Raw genomic sequence first — 14,126 nt, forward strand, 5'->3', positions numbered from 1 at the left:
CAGCCACAGTAATAGTTGGAGGGTTTTCCCCCTTATCTTTGTGAAGGTATCTTCTTCCACAAGCCAGAACACCAAGCCTGTCTTCATTCCTTTCAAAGGGGAGATTAGTGCGGCCACTTGGACAGCAAGTGAGAGCAAATGACATCTAGCCAGCCAGCTAAGGAACACTTCAGAGCTGCTCTCATGCAGTGAGAGATTTATGGTCAGAGAAGTCTGGTTTTGCTCATCACCTAATTGAAACTAGGGTTTTAAAAAACCATCAAGGCTGCAAAAGTGGACTGCGGGCAAAAGACAGCGCATTGACTTCGGTATGCAGCTTCAAACGAGCTAACAGCATTAATCACCAAGAACATAAAGTGGTGACTTTTAAGTAACAACACAGTCTTATGGGGCATGAAGGAATCTCCAGATGTCAAAGGGAAAAATCTACTGCTTTTAGCCCCAAAAACTCCCAGTGGAATGGCTCAATAAATCTGCCATTGTTCTGAGAATGAAGGATGCTCCTGAAATGAATTCACTAGTAATGAACCCTCCCCACCCTCCACCCTTTAAAAACCATAATAAACTTTATAGCCATAGACAGACAGTGCACCACAAGGAATAGCATAGAATCTCCTTTTCACACCACTAATTTGCTCAACACTGAATGCGGTTGTTCTGTAACGGAGATGAACTAATGGGTTCAGAGAACCCTTCTCCACACTCTACTCACCTTCATCCAGTTCTAGAGCAGACCTCAGATAATGCGTTCAGATGAGAAATGTTCCAGTAAAAATCCTACCTGCCATCCCACCTACCTTCTCTCTATTCCTCTGAATCCCAGCCTCTCTTACCTGGACGGCAGGCGGTCTTGGGTTAGGGAAGCTATGTCAGATTCTTCAGTGGCTTGCTTCCCTTTCTCAGTGATCTTTGGAATCTAAAACCCTGTCTTGGAACGACTTCCGCAGTAGGTGACATTAATTGTCCCCTCGGTTCTTTCATTCATGGCTCCTCTGCTGAGATGTCCAGCAAAAGTGCCAGTTAGAATGATGTCTCTTCTGTAATGCAAACCGCTGTCTACTGGGAACTGGATAAGCCCCAACAGTTCATTATCATGATTCCTGTAAAGGGCACCTTTTGCCTGCCTTGGACTATTCATTTGAGTTTTGCTTTGATCTTAGCTGAAAAATCATGTGCAAGCCGTGAATACATATATTTCTCTGATATCAAGTGCATGAGCTGCATCATGCATGATAATGAGATTTACCTTTGGTGTGGGCGAGGGGGAACGTCATTGTGGAAACACTGGCAAGGCGGATGGATCGTCACAGGCTGTTCGTCATGTTCAAGCATCCAAATACGTTCCAGCAACACCATCACAATTAACAATCTAGTGGCATTTAACTCTGGACAGCTCATTTTCAGGAGGTAATAACTACAAGCTGGAGATGAAGAATGGGATATAAAGACTCAGTCTGGCTGGGATGGATGGATACAGCTGACATAACTCTGTTCAATTTCTGAACATGTATACTGTTCTGTATAATTAACCTTGGACTTCTTTCCCAGCCCTATTACTCCCAGAGAGAGGGATCTGAGGAACCAATATCAAACATAGTTTCATAAACAGATTGAGCAAAGGACCCTTCCTTTTGGGGGGGGGGGGAGGGGAGAGAGAATAGGCTAATCTAAGAAGGAGGGCAATCAAAGGAGAGAAGGGTGAGCTTGCATAGATGACAAAACTAACTCCTTCGTCCAACTGTCTGGAGGGTTTGGAAAGATCAAGAGCTTGAGTTCTCTTTAAAGCAGAAAGCTACCTCCCTGAAAATGGGGACTCTTGGAGAACTCCAGCAGAGTGGAAGGAAAAGTTGTGAGCGCTGACAAGAGCAGGCATAGTGTGATCATCGAAATTTCTCTCCATTAACAAACTCTCTAACCCCTATTAGAGTAATTTTTTGCAGTCTCTGTCCAGATGCCACACCATTAAAATGCTCCGATTTATGTCCTCTGACTCTTTTTTCTCAGAAAAGCTTTCTCTGGTTTAAATTATTATTTGTACATATTGTGGTGGTTCATAGAAGCCCCCACCAAGATTGTTGTGCTGGGTGCTGTACAAACACATCATAAGACAGTCCCTGCCCCAAGGAGCTTGTAGTCTACATAGATCAGACAAAGATTTGGAAGGGACACACAGAGATGGGAAATCATTTGCCTTGGGTCACTGCAAGAGCCAGGAACAGAACTCAGATCTCCTGAGCCCCAGGCCAGTGGTCCATCCACTAGACCATGCTGCTGCATCTTCACATAGTGAGTGTGAGCACATTCCTGAGAATGCAGGAATCTTTGCTCTCTGCAGGAGCAGCGAAAGCTGATGGGGTGGGTGGAGGGCCCAAAGAACATGGAGGCTTGGATGATGCTTTGGCCTTGTCCGAAAAGATGGCAGATGGTAGTGACATAAAGGGAGCACTCAGCCCTTCCTGTTCATAATTATTAGCAGATCTGGGCCCTTGACACCCAGTGTTACACTGGGAATATTCATTTATTTACAGTGATTTTCTCCCCTCCACTCTCCCGCCTCCAAAAAAAAAAAAAATATTCTTTGGCCGCATTTAAGTTACAGGAGATTCCCATAAAGGAATTCTCCATTTCAGCCCCTCCTGTTGCATGGCTGTGACTCAAAACTGGTGGACTGAAAGTGCTGGCAAGTCAGTAACCGTTCCCACGCGACAGTTCGTCACATTAGTTTATTGTTTTTTCTTTACATGGCAGACAGAGTCTTCAGTTTTCCAGAGCAATGTTCAGAACTCAAGCCCCACCAGGTAACACCACGTCTTCACATTGTTTATACCGAATTTTTTATTTTAAAAACAAGTGTCATGAAAGTGCTGCAGAGCTACCAGCGTCAGCCTTGCAAATTTCTACATGCAAAACCTGGGTCTCCCCCCCCCTTGAATTTTCATGAGAATTTGTGATTTGGGGGAGGAGGGGGGAAGGAGGTCAAAGGCAAAATTTCACAAATTTCACCAGCAGGCATGGTGGAGGGTTGTTGCAAAATTGAAATTCTGCCCTGGAAAACAATGGTGAATTTTCCTGAATATGCAGAGGTGAAAATGTCCCCATCATCATATAGAAATGCTATGAGTTTGAATCAATTATTGTGCAAAGATGGACTCCCTGCCTCCAAAGAATCTTCTTTTGTTGTCTAAGGGGAAAACAGTGAAAAGTTTACTGCAATAATGGGACATTTCTTGTTGATGGTGTGGATATTTTTCTACCACGGCTCAGACTGTAATGGATTTTTAGTGTGGACTGATGCAAGGTCAAACTGGGTGCTGCAATCTTTAGTGGAGTAACAAGATACAAAACTTTAAAAATGGAGCATTTACAATAGGGACGCAAAGACGTGCTTTTAAAATTGTAAATACATATTTACAGGTTTGCATGATAAACCAAAACTGCTCTGGGAAAAGTATTCATATATCAAAGCATTTACACACTTCTCTCCTTGAGTTTCTTGAACAGTATAATTAATATCACTCTAAAAAAACCCGAAGAAAAGTAAACTGCACAAAATTCAGCTTTAGTAATGTCACAGGTCTACCTTAAAGGCACTAAGCCCAGCAGAATCCAAGCCAGAATCTCCATTTCTAAACACACCTTGCCCACTCCTAGATACTGAGAGAGGTCTCAAAAGAGTGGGCTATTTTAGGTATAGTTCAGGCTGCAACATGAGGCATCTCTTAAGCAAGAGCCCCTGAGTGACAAGTGAAAATACATCACTTAGTAAACATGCTCATTGTCTAACAACATTGCACTGGAAACTTTAGGGATACCTCAAAGTGGTGCTGGAATTTTTCTCCGATTTGTTGCTACAATGTTAGGTGCTGTCAAAACATACAGGAAGATCGTCCGTTTTCTAAAGAACTCTAGTGCAGGTGTTGCCATACAAATTCTGGATCATGAAAAAAGGAAGAAACAAGGACAGGTAAATGAAATAAAAGAGAATTTGCTGCATCCAGTACAGCAGAGTCTATTGTGGAGACCTTTCGATGAAGCTAAATGACTGTAACTTGGAGATTAGGTACAATGGGGCAGGCTCCTAGACATATCTAAGACCCATAAATTGCTTTATCAGTGTGCTGAGATTTTCAAAGCTGCCCAGTGGCTTTGGATATGTGGTTTACATTAATTTTGAATGGGTATTGGACATCCAAATTCATTAAGCAGCTACAAAGGTGAAGTTTGTGGAAGCAAGAAGAGGTCACCTCTGCCATATGATAGACCTGCGTGAACAAGGCCCTTTATGAGTAAGAGAGAATACCTCTCTTTGTTCAGCCTTCTCACTAACTGCAACACCCTGAAACTTTGTCTTTACAGGCTGTGATCAATCATCATGGCTCCTTCCTCTCTAAGCCTAACCAAACTAGATTGGCTCTAATGGAGGGTCACAACTACTAACCTCCCTATTTGTGGGAAGATGTTGCTTGGTACCATGCACTGTGATGGGCATTTTAGGAATGCTTGTAAAACTCAATCATGGCAGCAATGAATGGATGCCGAGCTAGTGCCAAATATAACGGAAGCTTTTCGCAAAATGAACGCTTGTCCCATTAGAAAACTGGACTGACACCATCACTGCATTTCAGAGACCACTTAACAGGTGAGTTTCCAGGAGATGCAAGTCCTACAATCTTCTAAAAGCAGTGGCATCACAACCTTTGCAATGTTCCAACATCTTAAAGGTCATGATACACACTCAGATTGGGGTACCCACAGATTTGGGATATGAACACCTCAGCAACCGCTCCACTCTGGGTGGATTTTCAATGGGTTGCTCAGTTCTATAAAGTGTACAGTACAGTTAGAAGATAAAATGATGTAACAGTCTTTTGAAAATGTAATTGCATAGTATGTCCAACCCCTCTACGTTCCAACAGAAAGAGAAGAATTGCCCAAATCTACCTGCCCTCCCAATGTGGTCACAACAATCTACAATTCTCTCTGAATGTTTTCCCATGCTCTTCCACTGGCTCTGGATGAGTGGACTTCACATTGCAGGGGATGTGACAGAATCATCCTTTCACCGGCCTCCATAGTTCATGACTCGCTCTCTGCAAAGAAGGACAATGACAACAAGATGCCGTTGCTTCTGGCACAGAATACCACTGGCCCCCCTCTTTCTCCTGATGAACTCCTGGTCTCACTCGAACTGGGAATGAACAGAACAGATTATGATATCTAAGGATTACTTTGCCTCATCTTCTCAGTTCAGCACTGTCCTGTGCCTGCAAATACACATAATCACCTGCAATAACGGTGGTCTCCATAGAAAAGTCACCATTTACCCAAAGTGGTATGTGAAAAGTCACAGTCTCCCCTATTCTAACAACAAGAAATAACAGGGGAAACTCAGATATCACTGTCCAATCAATGTTAAATTTTTACTATTCTCCACCATTTCTGATAGTGCAGGAGGCAGTTTGGTTTTCTTATCGTACTAACTTTTTCCCATAATACTAATTTTCTCTATTTCATTTACAGTTTAGTTTAACCAAATATAAACCTATTTCAGGGTTCAAGACCCTGTAGGCATTTGCACATGTATTTAACTTTACTCACATAATTAGTAATAATAATACCTCGCTCTTATGTAGCGCTTTTCATCAGTAGATCCCAAAAGAGGTCAGTATCATTATCCCTATTTTGCATGCGGTGAATCTGAGGCACAGAGACGAGGTGGCTTGCCCAAGGTCACCCAGCAGGCCAGTGACCGAGCCAGGACTAAAATCCAGGTCTTGAGTCCCAGTCTAGTGTTCTATCCACTAGGTTCTATCCAACAGCACTTTAGCAGCTTTCAACAAACTTTTTATTACTGAGTTGGGCTTCTTCAACTACCCGGATTAGTCAAAACTTCCTCTGATGTACGGAGAAGCGAGTCATTTCAGGATCACTAGGGGGACTGGGCCAGATCCTCAGCTGAGGAAAATTTATGTCACTCCCTTGATTACAATGAAGCTACGCTGATTTACACCAGCTGAGGATCTGAGCTAATGTATTTAAAATGCAACATGGCACTATATTTTTTGTATTAAAAATGTTTCCTACCAAAGAAGCAAATAGTGAAGTCAAGGCTATTAAATATGTAAATTAATATGCAAATGAGGGGTCTAGTTCTTAAGCTACCGGCACATTGCCAAGGCATCCCCCAGTGGTTTGGGTGCAGTTGCCTTGATATTAAGAATAGAGTGACATTAAGCCTTTGGCCCTTTTGTCCCGTAGAATCTCAAAGCACTTCTGCGAACAGCAGAAAAGAAATGCGGTCCTGTCTGAGGTGGAGGGTGGCAAGCAAATGGCACACAGGTCTCTGCCCAGCAGCACAGGAGGAATGGAGAATCGGAGCACTTATAAGAATTGCCAAGGGCTCAAAGATCCACCTGTAGGAGTGGCACAGTGAGCTTTAAGGCCTCTTCCACAAGGATCTCACATAGGGCGCGGAGTGGAACTCTGTTCTCCTGTTGAAGGAGAATGGAGCGCTAAATCAACCCTGCCAGGACTTGAACCTGTGGGTCCAACAGGTCTAGGTGTTTCAGAACAAGAGGAAAGGATGGTCTTATGGGCCTCGCTAAAGCAGGGGACTAGGACTAACATATAGAGTTCTATTCCCAGCTCTCTTTGTGACCTTGGGCAAGTCATTGAGCCTAGTGTGCCTCAGTTTCCCCACCAGTAACTGAGGACAATAGTTAGCTGCCTCACAGGGGTTCTCTGAGGTGAGCTAACATTTGTAAAGTGCTTTGGCTACAGAAATGCAAAGCATCACAAAGCGCTGTGTGGTCATCAGTACCACGGGGCGACTGCCTTGCTGTACCTGGTTTGATGTGCAGAAGAGTCTATTCCTTGAAGAAGTGGGCCGTCATGCAGTTGGATCTCTTGCATTGCCTGGTGCTGGTGTTCTGAGAAGAGGAGGGGGGACATCTAGAGGCCGTGCGGAGTCTGTAACTGCATAAAGAGGCAGGAGAAACTCTCTCTCACACACACACACACATCATATTTGGGATAAAAGCAGAAGCAGGCCATATATCCAACACACAATCTCAGTTCAAACATTTACCCCAACCTACTTGTCAGGCTGGTGGCCCAGTATCATATGAAAGCCGGGGTACCTTTCCCGGGCTTGATCCAAAGCTCGCTGAAGTCAGTGGGAGACCTTCCATTGGCTCCAACTGACTTTGTACAAAGGCTCTAGACCCAGGTGCTGCCAAAGTTGCTCATGAAAATGAGGGTGTGTCTTGCATTGCTCTGCAGTGACCCTTTAGTCAATTTAGGTGAAAACTCAGGAGAAAGTTAAGTGTGTTCTCCCTGACCCCCTTCTCTCCCCCCCCCACCAGCCTCCCCGATGTCCAGGCTCAGAGAACTATGTGGAGAACCCTCCAGGAAGGACAAACTGGACATCAATAGTCAATAGGGCTGTGACTGCAGCGGGCCCCCTGTGCAGAATAGCTGGCAGTCAAGGTCTATTTTGTCTTGTTGCCATGCCATGTCATTGTTTTGTAGCCGTGTTGATGCAAAAGGCATTTCACATTACATAAAAAACCACATACACTAACAGGGTAAGGTGTTCAAAAAGGCCAGGTGCTCAACTACACTCCTAAGCTGCATGCCCCATCACCACGAAAGCACTTGCAAATCAGATAATTGCACACACAAATAACCAAAAGCAGAGTGGTTAACTCCTATGATTTTATTGCAAGGCTTTTGATATTTGCTTTTTACCTTCAGCCCCAGGTCCCCGGATCCTGCGACTACGTGAGAATCTCATCTTTCATCTCAAAATAAAAATTATGTTTCTAGTTTTCAGGGTTGGTGATAAAAGCTACTGACAAGGCGAAAAGAGCATGTAAAAGGCTAAAAGACCAAAAGGCAAGGATAAAAAGAATCACACATCTATTAGTTTTTGAAAAAGCATTCCGGCTTAAAAGAAATATCTCATGATTTTTGAACACTTGTGGTTGCCAGTACCACAGCACCGGTTATTTGCACAAATCTGTACAGTGTTTGTACACAGAGCTGTGGTAACGACCCTGCATATTGCACATGCAAAGCCTGACCAAGACTAACACTATGTTATTATCAACTTACATTCCAATAGAGGGACCTCTTTCAAAAATCTATTACTACAATGCTCACGAAGCTAGTTTTTGCTCCAGCATATTTTTAGAGTTCAAAGGAAATCTTTGAAAAGGGACCTTTGACCTTAATGTTAGTCCCCAGCTGTAGGTTTTGTAAAATATTTCACAAAACCTGGTATCAAATTAGAACTGTTTTTTTAAAAATTGTGACAATGGTTCATGAAATTTAATCAATTTTTTAAAAGTGTGAATTTGTCATCAACATTTGGAAAATAGAAAAATGTCAATCAGGCCTAATAAAAATATTTTCTGGGATGTTTAAAAATAATCCATGAAAATAGTTGTTTAGTTTGGATTTGAGTCTGCAGTGTTTGCATACGTAACATTGTAGCACTGGGCAAGTGCATGAGAACCAGAAAGTGAAAACGGCCAGTAGAAAAAAAGCCAATTTTATTGCCCAAGATGATGAATGCTCCCAAATGAAATAATGGGAATGGTAACAAGTAAATAGAAGTTTGACCTTTCTTTTGATTTTAGCAATTAAAATGTTACTGGTAACACAAGGAAGAAAATAAGTTTGGCTTGGATTTTTTTAAGCAGAATGTGTCCATCTAAGTATTGATTAATGTCAAGGATGCCTTGCAACTTTCAAAAGTCCTTTATAAAATTAATAATAATACACATTCATGTATTAGGCAAATGCCCAAAGACCTTTGTGCACCTTAACATATAGAATGAAAAATAAAATATAGGCAGGCAACATGCCTGAAAAGATTCACCTCTTACCCCTCCTCCCAAAAACTCAACCCCCAACATTAAAGTAGATCCAAATTTTTTTTTTTTTTTTGCATTTCAACTAGTTCTTACAGTAGATCCCTCACCTTGTGTTTTGGGGTGTGAGAGACTGAGAATGTTTTTTAAAGAGCCAGATTGAGGTTGAAAATTAACTCCTGGATATTTTATTGACCACTTTGTCTCGTGTTCCCTACTTAAAAATCACTGAAGCCATATGGTTAACTATGGACTGTTTCCTGTGCCAAAGGCTAGCGAGTGCTGTCTGTTGTAAAAGTGCCTGGGGGAAATCCGTTGCTGTGCCATTATGTTGGCAGTCCTCAAACTCCATCAGACTTCTGCGTGGTGCATCTTCACTAGGAAAGAAGGTGTGTTCTTGCCTCAAGTTAGCTAGTATGTGGTAACTCAAGAGGTCAAATCCTAATGGAGACAAGGCATTTTGTAGATCTAATATGTGTTAGCAAGTTGAGGTAAACCTTAGACTTCCCCATAGTCTTTACCTTGACCTGCTAATGTGAAAACTACAACCTGCCTCGTCTTCATTAGAATTTTACTCAAGAACACACCTTACTTCCCAGTGAACACAAGGTCTAAGAGACTCTACATCAGGTCAATAGATCCTGATGGGGATGTGTGCATGTGCAAACAATCCACATATCTCCTGCTACTGCAAGGGGAGAAGCTTGTGCAAATTGTCTTCCACCCTCCACCATGGACTGTTCTGCAGCTCCTGGTCCTCTCCTACCCTCCTGGGATGGTGGGGGAATGGGGTCAAGCTACATGCCACAGAGGGCCCGACTTGTGGTGTGGAGGAACTGCTGGACTCTTTGGTAACCTCACCCATCCACAAGTGGCATGGAGTGTGTGTGTGGGGGCGGGGGGGAGATTATCTTCACCCCAGTTGGTCCTGGTTTCAATTCATGGCTGATATCTTCATTTCAGAGCTGTCAGTCGAGATCAGACATGCACTGACTGTCCATCCCTGCTTAGGAGGGAGTGTCCTGTTCAGGGGATATTTACTACTGGCCCTCCCTCCCCCATGTTGTCCCTGCAAAGCTCTCCTCACACAGTAGGGCTCAATGCTGTTCAAAGGGACAGTGCACGAGTTGTTAATTGTGTAGATCACGGAAATCTTCCGCTGAGAAGCACCAAGTAGTAGTATCATTGTTATTTTGCTGTGTTGTGCAATAGCAAGTTCCAACACCACCACTTACGTGGGGATTTTCAGAAACTCAGCCAGCTAAGAATAAAGGAAAGACGCCCCATCCTGTGTGAGAGGGGTGGAAAAGTATTCACTGAATCATGACCTTAAAGCTTGAAAGCGGTAGCAGCAAAGATGTGTTAAAAACCAAGGAAATGAATGTGTTTTAAACACCACAGCAGGCCAGGGCCTTTTCACAAAGGCACAACACTTGGAACTTTCTCAGTGCAAGCTAATCATCATTTATGGCAATGCACGCCAGCCTGTGTGATGGGACACACGCCGACCTCTACTCATCAGAGCAGCAGCCAGCTCCCATCCTTTGCAGCGAGAGCCCTGTTCAGAGAAGTACATAACAATCCCCCACATGGTGGTGCCATTGCCTTCCCAGCCAGAGAGAAGGCGTAGCATTGTCTGGAGCCGGGCAAGGGATGGCAGAATGAACGGACACTGATGTAGCAACTTAATGCATCAGGAATGAACTCAATAATGACAAACAGACGCAGGGGATCACACCCCAAACACCACATGAAGCCCATCTGGGACAGATGTAGGATGCACTGGACCTGTCTACAACAGCAACACAAGGCTCTTCTGTTTCGCTTGCATTTTTGCAATATTTATGGAGCTTGTTATGCCCACAAAGTGTTCTGAATGGGTCAGGATGGAGCCCTGCACTGTTATGAACAACTTTAATGATTGGATCCCACAGAAAAACACGCCGGGTCTCTATTGACCTTAAATTAACCTCTTGGGAGGCTCATGAGCTTGCTTCTTACAATAGTTGCAGCTCTGCTTTTGGGACAGGTGGATCAGCGAGCAGTTGAGAGATATTGCCAAGAAGTCAATAAGCCACTGCATGCACATTAAAGCATTTGAAAATCCTGCAACTGCACTAGCTCTAAAACCAGTTATCGCTCTGTCAGCCGGCATGGACACTGGACACCTGCAGAGGTTCTCCCACCATTGCCACTTCCCCACCTGGGGACAATAATGACAATGAGGCACTGTAACCAAACCCTGTGTCTCACTGATGCTAGCGCCCCCACCATGGCTAGCAGGGGGGCAGAGCAAAGGGGAGAGAATTTCTGAAGATGCCCAGTGGTGGTGATGCCCAGTTATGATGCAGCCTCAGTAGCGTATCAAGTCCACTCCTGCACCACAGTTCAAGAGATACTTTTCACTGCAGAAACTGGGCTGACCTCAGAAAAAAATAAGGAGTGTACGGGGGGAAGGCAAAGAGAAGTATCACTAAGTGCTTGTCTGAACAAGGTTTTTGTACTGATCTAACTAAATTGGTTAAAAAAAAAGATTTAATTAAATTAGTGCAGCGGCTTGGATTGCCAACCCTCCAGGAATTAAAGATTAATCTTTAATTCTTAAAGATTATGTCATAATGAAACCTCCAGGAACACGTCCAACCAAAATTGACAAACCTACAACCTCCTAGAATAGACACGGTTACACTGACATAAAGGGGGTTATATTGGTCTGGCTTGTTTTGGTAAACAAATTCCTAATTGATTTAAATTAAGTTATAATAAGACACTCAAACTAAAATAGGAGCGTCCACATGGGGCGGGGGAGGGGGGGGTTGCACTATATTAACTAAACTGGTTTGAGTTAAACCAGGGCAACTTGCTCGTGTAGACAAGACCTAAGGCTCCTCCCTGTAAGTTAGGGACACAGCTCCAGTATGCTGGACGGCTGTGCTGTTGATTTTAGAGAGAGTTACACCAGTAGAATCTACCGCAATGCTCTGAAATGTAGAGATGAAGGGTTTGAAAGCAATCGACTTTCAGTGAAAAGTAACATTTTCCAAAACCTCTAATGTCTACTGCTCCAACCTCCCCAAACCCTTGAACACTGGGTTGGAAGCAGAAGGATGCCTAATGTAGCTAGCCCATTAGAAAAAGGTACATTAAACATACACTCCCCTCCTTTACAAAGAGCACTTGGCATTTTCATGCAAATTACCTTGTCTTCCACCACAGGTGAGCAATTTACATTCTTGAAAGGTGTTTTTCAGTCCTCCACATTACCCATTTAAGTCCCAGAAACATCAGCTGTGTAACTAGTGGGAATGAAGCCCGGAGGCTATTTGTCATGATTGCTAGATAAATCGAGATCCAAAAGGATTAAAGATCCTGCTGAGATATTATAAATGGGGCAGTATAGTAACAAAATAACCAGTTATCAGATTAGCAGCCGTGTTAGTCTGTATCCACAAAAAGAAAAGGAGTACTTGTGGCACCTTAGAGGCTAACAAATTTATTTGAGCATTAACCAGTGTTAGTATATGGTGAAGAGGACAGAATTTAAAGGAACTGTAGTGAGGATTTTAGGGTTTAATATTTGACTTAATTGAAAAATGTTTTTCTTGGAGAGCTTAAGTTTCTGATTCCCTAATTTAACAACAAAATATGTACACGGTCAGAAGTCTCTCTCCCCAACCCCCCCCCCCCCGGACTCCAAATCCTCCACACCCAATCACAATCTGGTTTAGTTCTTAATATAGAGCATATTTACTGCCCTCTATCATCATCAATTTAAGATCCATAAGCAAATCAACTTCAGCAGATGCAGACTGACATCAGTAGGTTCAAAAAACCTCTTGGACAAGTTTCAGAGTAGCAGTTGTGTTAGTCTGTATTCGCAAAAAGAAAAGAAGTACTTGTGGCACCTTAGAGACTAACCGATTTATCTGAGCATAAGCTTTCGTGAGCTACAGCTCACTTCATCGGATGCATTCAGTGGAAAATACAGTGAGGAGATTTATATACACACAACATGAAAAAATGGGTGTTATCATACACACTGTGAGGAGAGTGATCACTTTAGCTCATCTTAAGTGATCACTCTCTTTACAGTGTGTATGATAACACCCATTTTTTCATGTTCTGTGTGTATATATAAATCTCCTCACTGTATTTTCCACTGAATGCATCCGATGAAGTGAGCTGTAGCTCACGAAAGCTTATGCTCAGATAAATCGGTTAGTCTCTAAGGTGCCACAAGTACTTCTTTTCCTCTTGCACAAGTGCGTCTCCAAACTGCCAACCTTCTGGGTTTGCAAAACTGGGCTGGTTAACCACCTGGGAACAGGGTTTTTAGTACTTCCCACTTCGGGTCAGGTATGAAACACTGCGAGTATGTTACCCTGCTAAACGAACTCTCTCTCTCTCTCAGCTGCATTAGAATAGTGCTTACTGGGAGAGTGAATTCACAGAACAGCCACCAGGGGACACTGAGAAATATTAGCTAACATCAGTTCCATGGATTGTACTGTGGAGCAGGGAACTTTTCGAAGGGAAACAAGGGAGGGCCTACTGGACCAGAAGAAATTTGTTGACAGATTTTCTTGCACATTTTACTCTACAGCCATATACTTAGGAACTGGAAAGTCCTTATTCTGCTTACCAAAACGGAGGATTTCCGTGTGTCCCACTGCAGTTCTTTTGAGAGTGTTATGTGCTCAATTCAGACCAGTGGGAGGGAAGCTGGGTCACGGGGCTAGATTTGATTTTACAGGCACCAAACGAAGGGACACAAAGGAATAATCCAAATAATGTGATTTTATGGTCAGTTCTCTCAAACCACCAAAGCTAGAAAAAGCTCGTTTATCACTGAGAAGCTGGAATGCCCAGCTTTCTAGAGGTGCGGAGCCGGAGTGTCTAGCCATGGTGGTTTAGGGGACATCATGACAATGGTCACTGCTCCCTCAGGCCAACACAAAACAATCAGGCCATCCCCAAGTCAGTTTCACTGTGCAGATGGCCCCCTAAGGGTGGTATTTTCAAGACTGCTCAGTGCTGGCTCAACTCTGCTCCCATTTAAATCAAAGGTAAGATTCCTACAGACTCCAGACACAGGATCAGTGTTAGGCCAGCGCTGAGACCCCTGAAAACCTCACCCTTTGTTTAAAGCCTGATGCAATTCTTATGGGGGTGGGGGGCAATCTGAACATGTGAGAAGGTGAATCCATGTAACAAAGTGACATCTTACTCACCATTTACAATTACACCCAA

At 43.3% G+C, this 14,126-nt stretch overlaps 1 protein-coding gene across 10 annotated transcripts in view; it reads right to left on the reverse strand.

Annotated features, from left to right (window-relative positions):
* Positions 1-2,689: 2,689 nt before the first annotated feature.
* Positions 2,690-14,126, reverse strand: part of PRDM2 (PR/SET domain 2) — a 124,486-nt gene continuing 113,049 nt past the window's right edge. For all 10 annotated transcript variants that reach the window (XM_043531909.1, XM_043531910.1, XM_037881331.2 and 7 more), the window contains 2 exons: positions 6,845-6,975; positions 2,690-5,188 (listed from right to left, as the gene is read on the reverse strand). In XM_043531909.1, the coding sequence (XP_043387844.1) occupies positions 6,867-6,975 (109 nt within the window). In that variant the 3' untranslated portion in view covers positions 2,690-5,188; positions 6,845-6,866. The remainder of the gene's footprint in view (positions 5,189-6,844; positions 6,976-14,126) is intronic.

The sequence above is a fragment of the Chelonia mydas genome, chromosome 18 (genome assembly GCF_015237465.2).
Source record: "Chelonia mydas isolate rCheMyd1 chromosome 18, rCheMyd1.pri.v2, whole genome shotgun sequence".
In the NCBI taxonomy this organism is placed as follows: Eukaryota; Metazoa; Chordata; order Testudines; family Cheloniidae; genus Chelonia; species Chelonia mydas.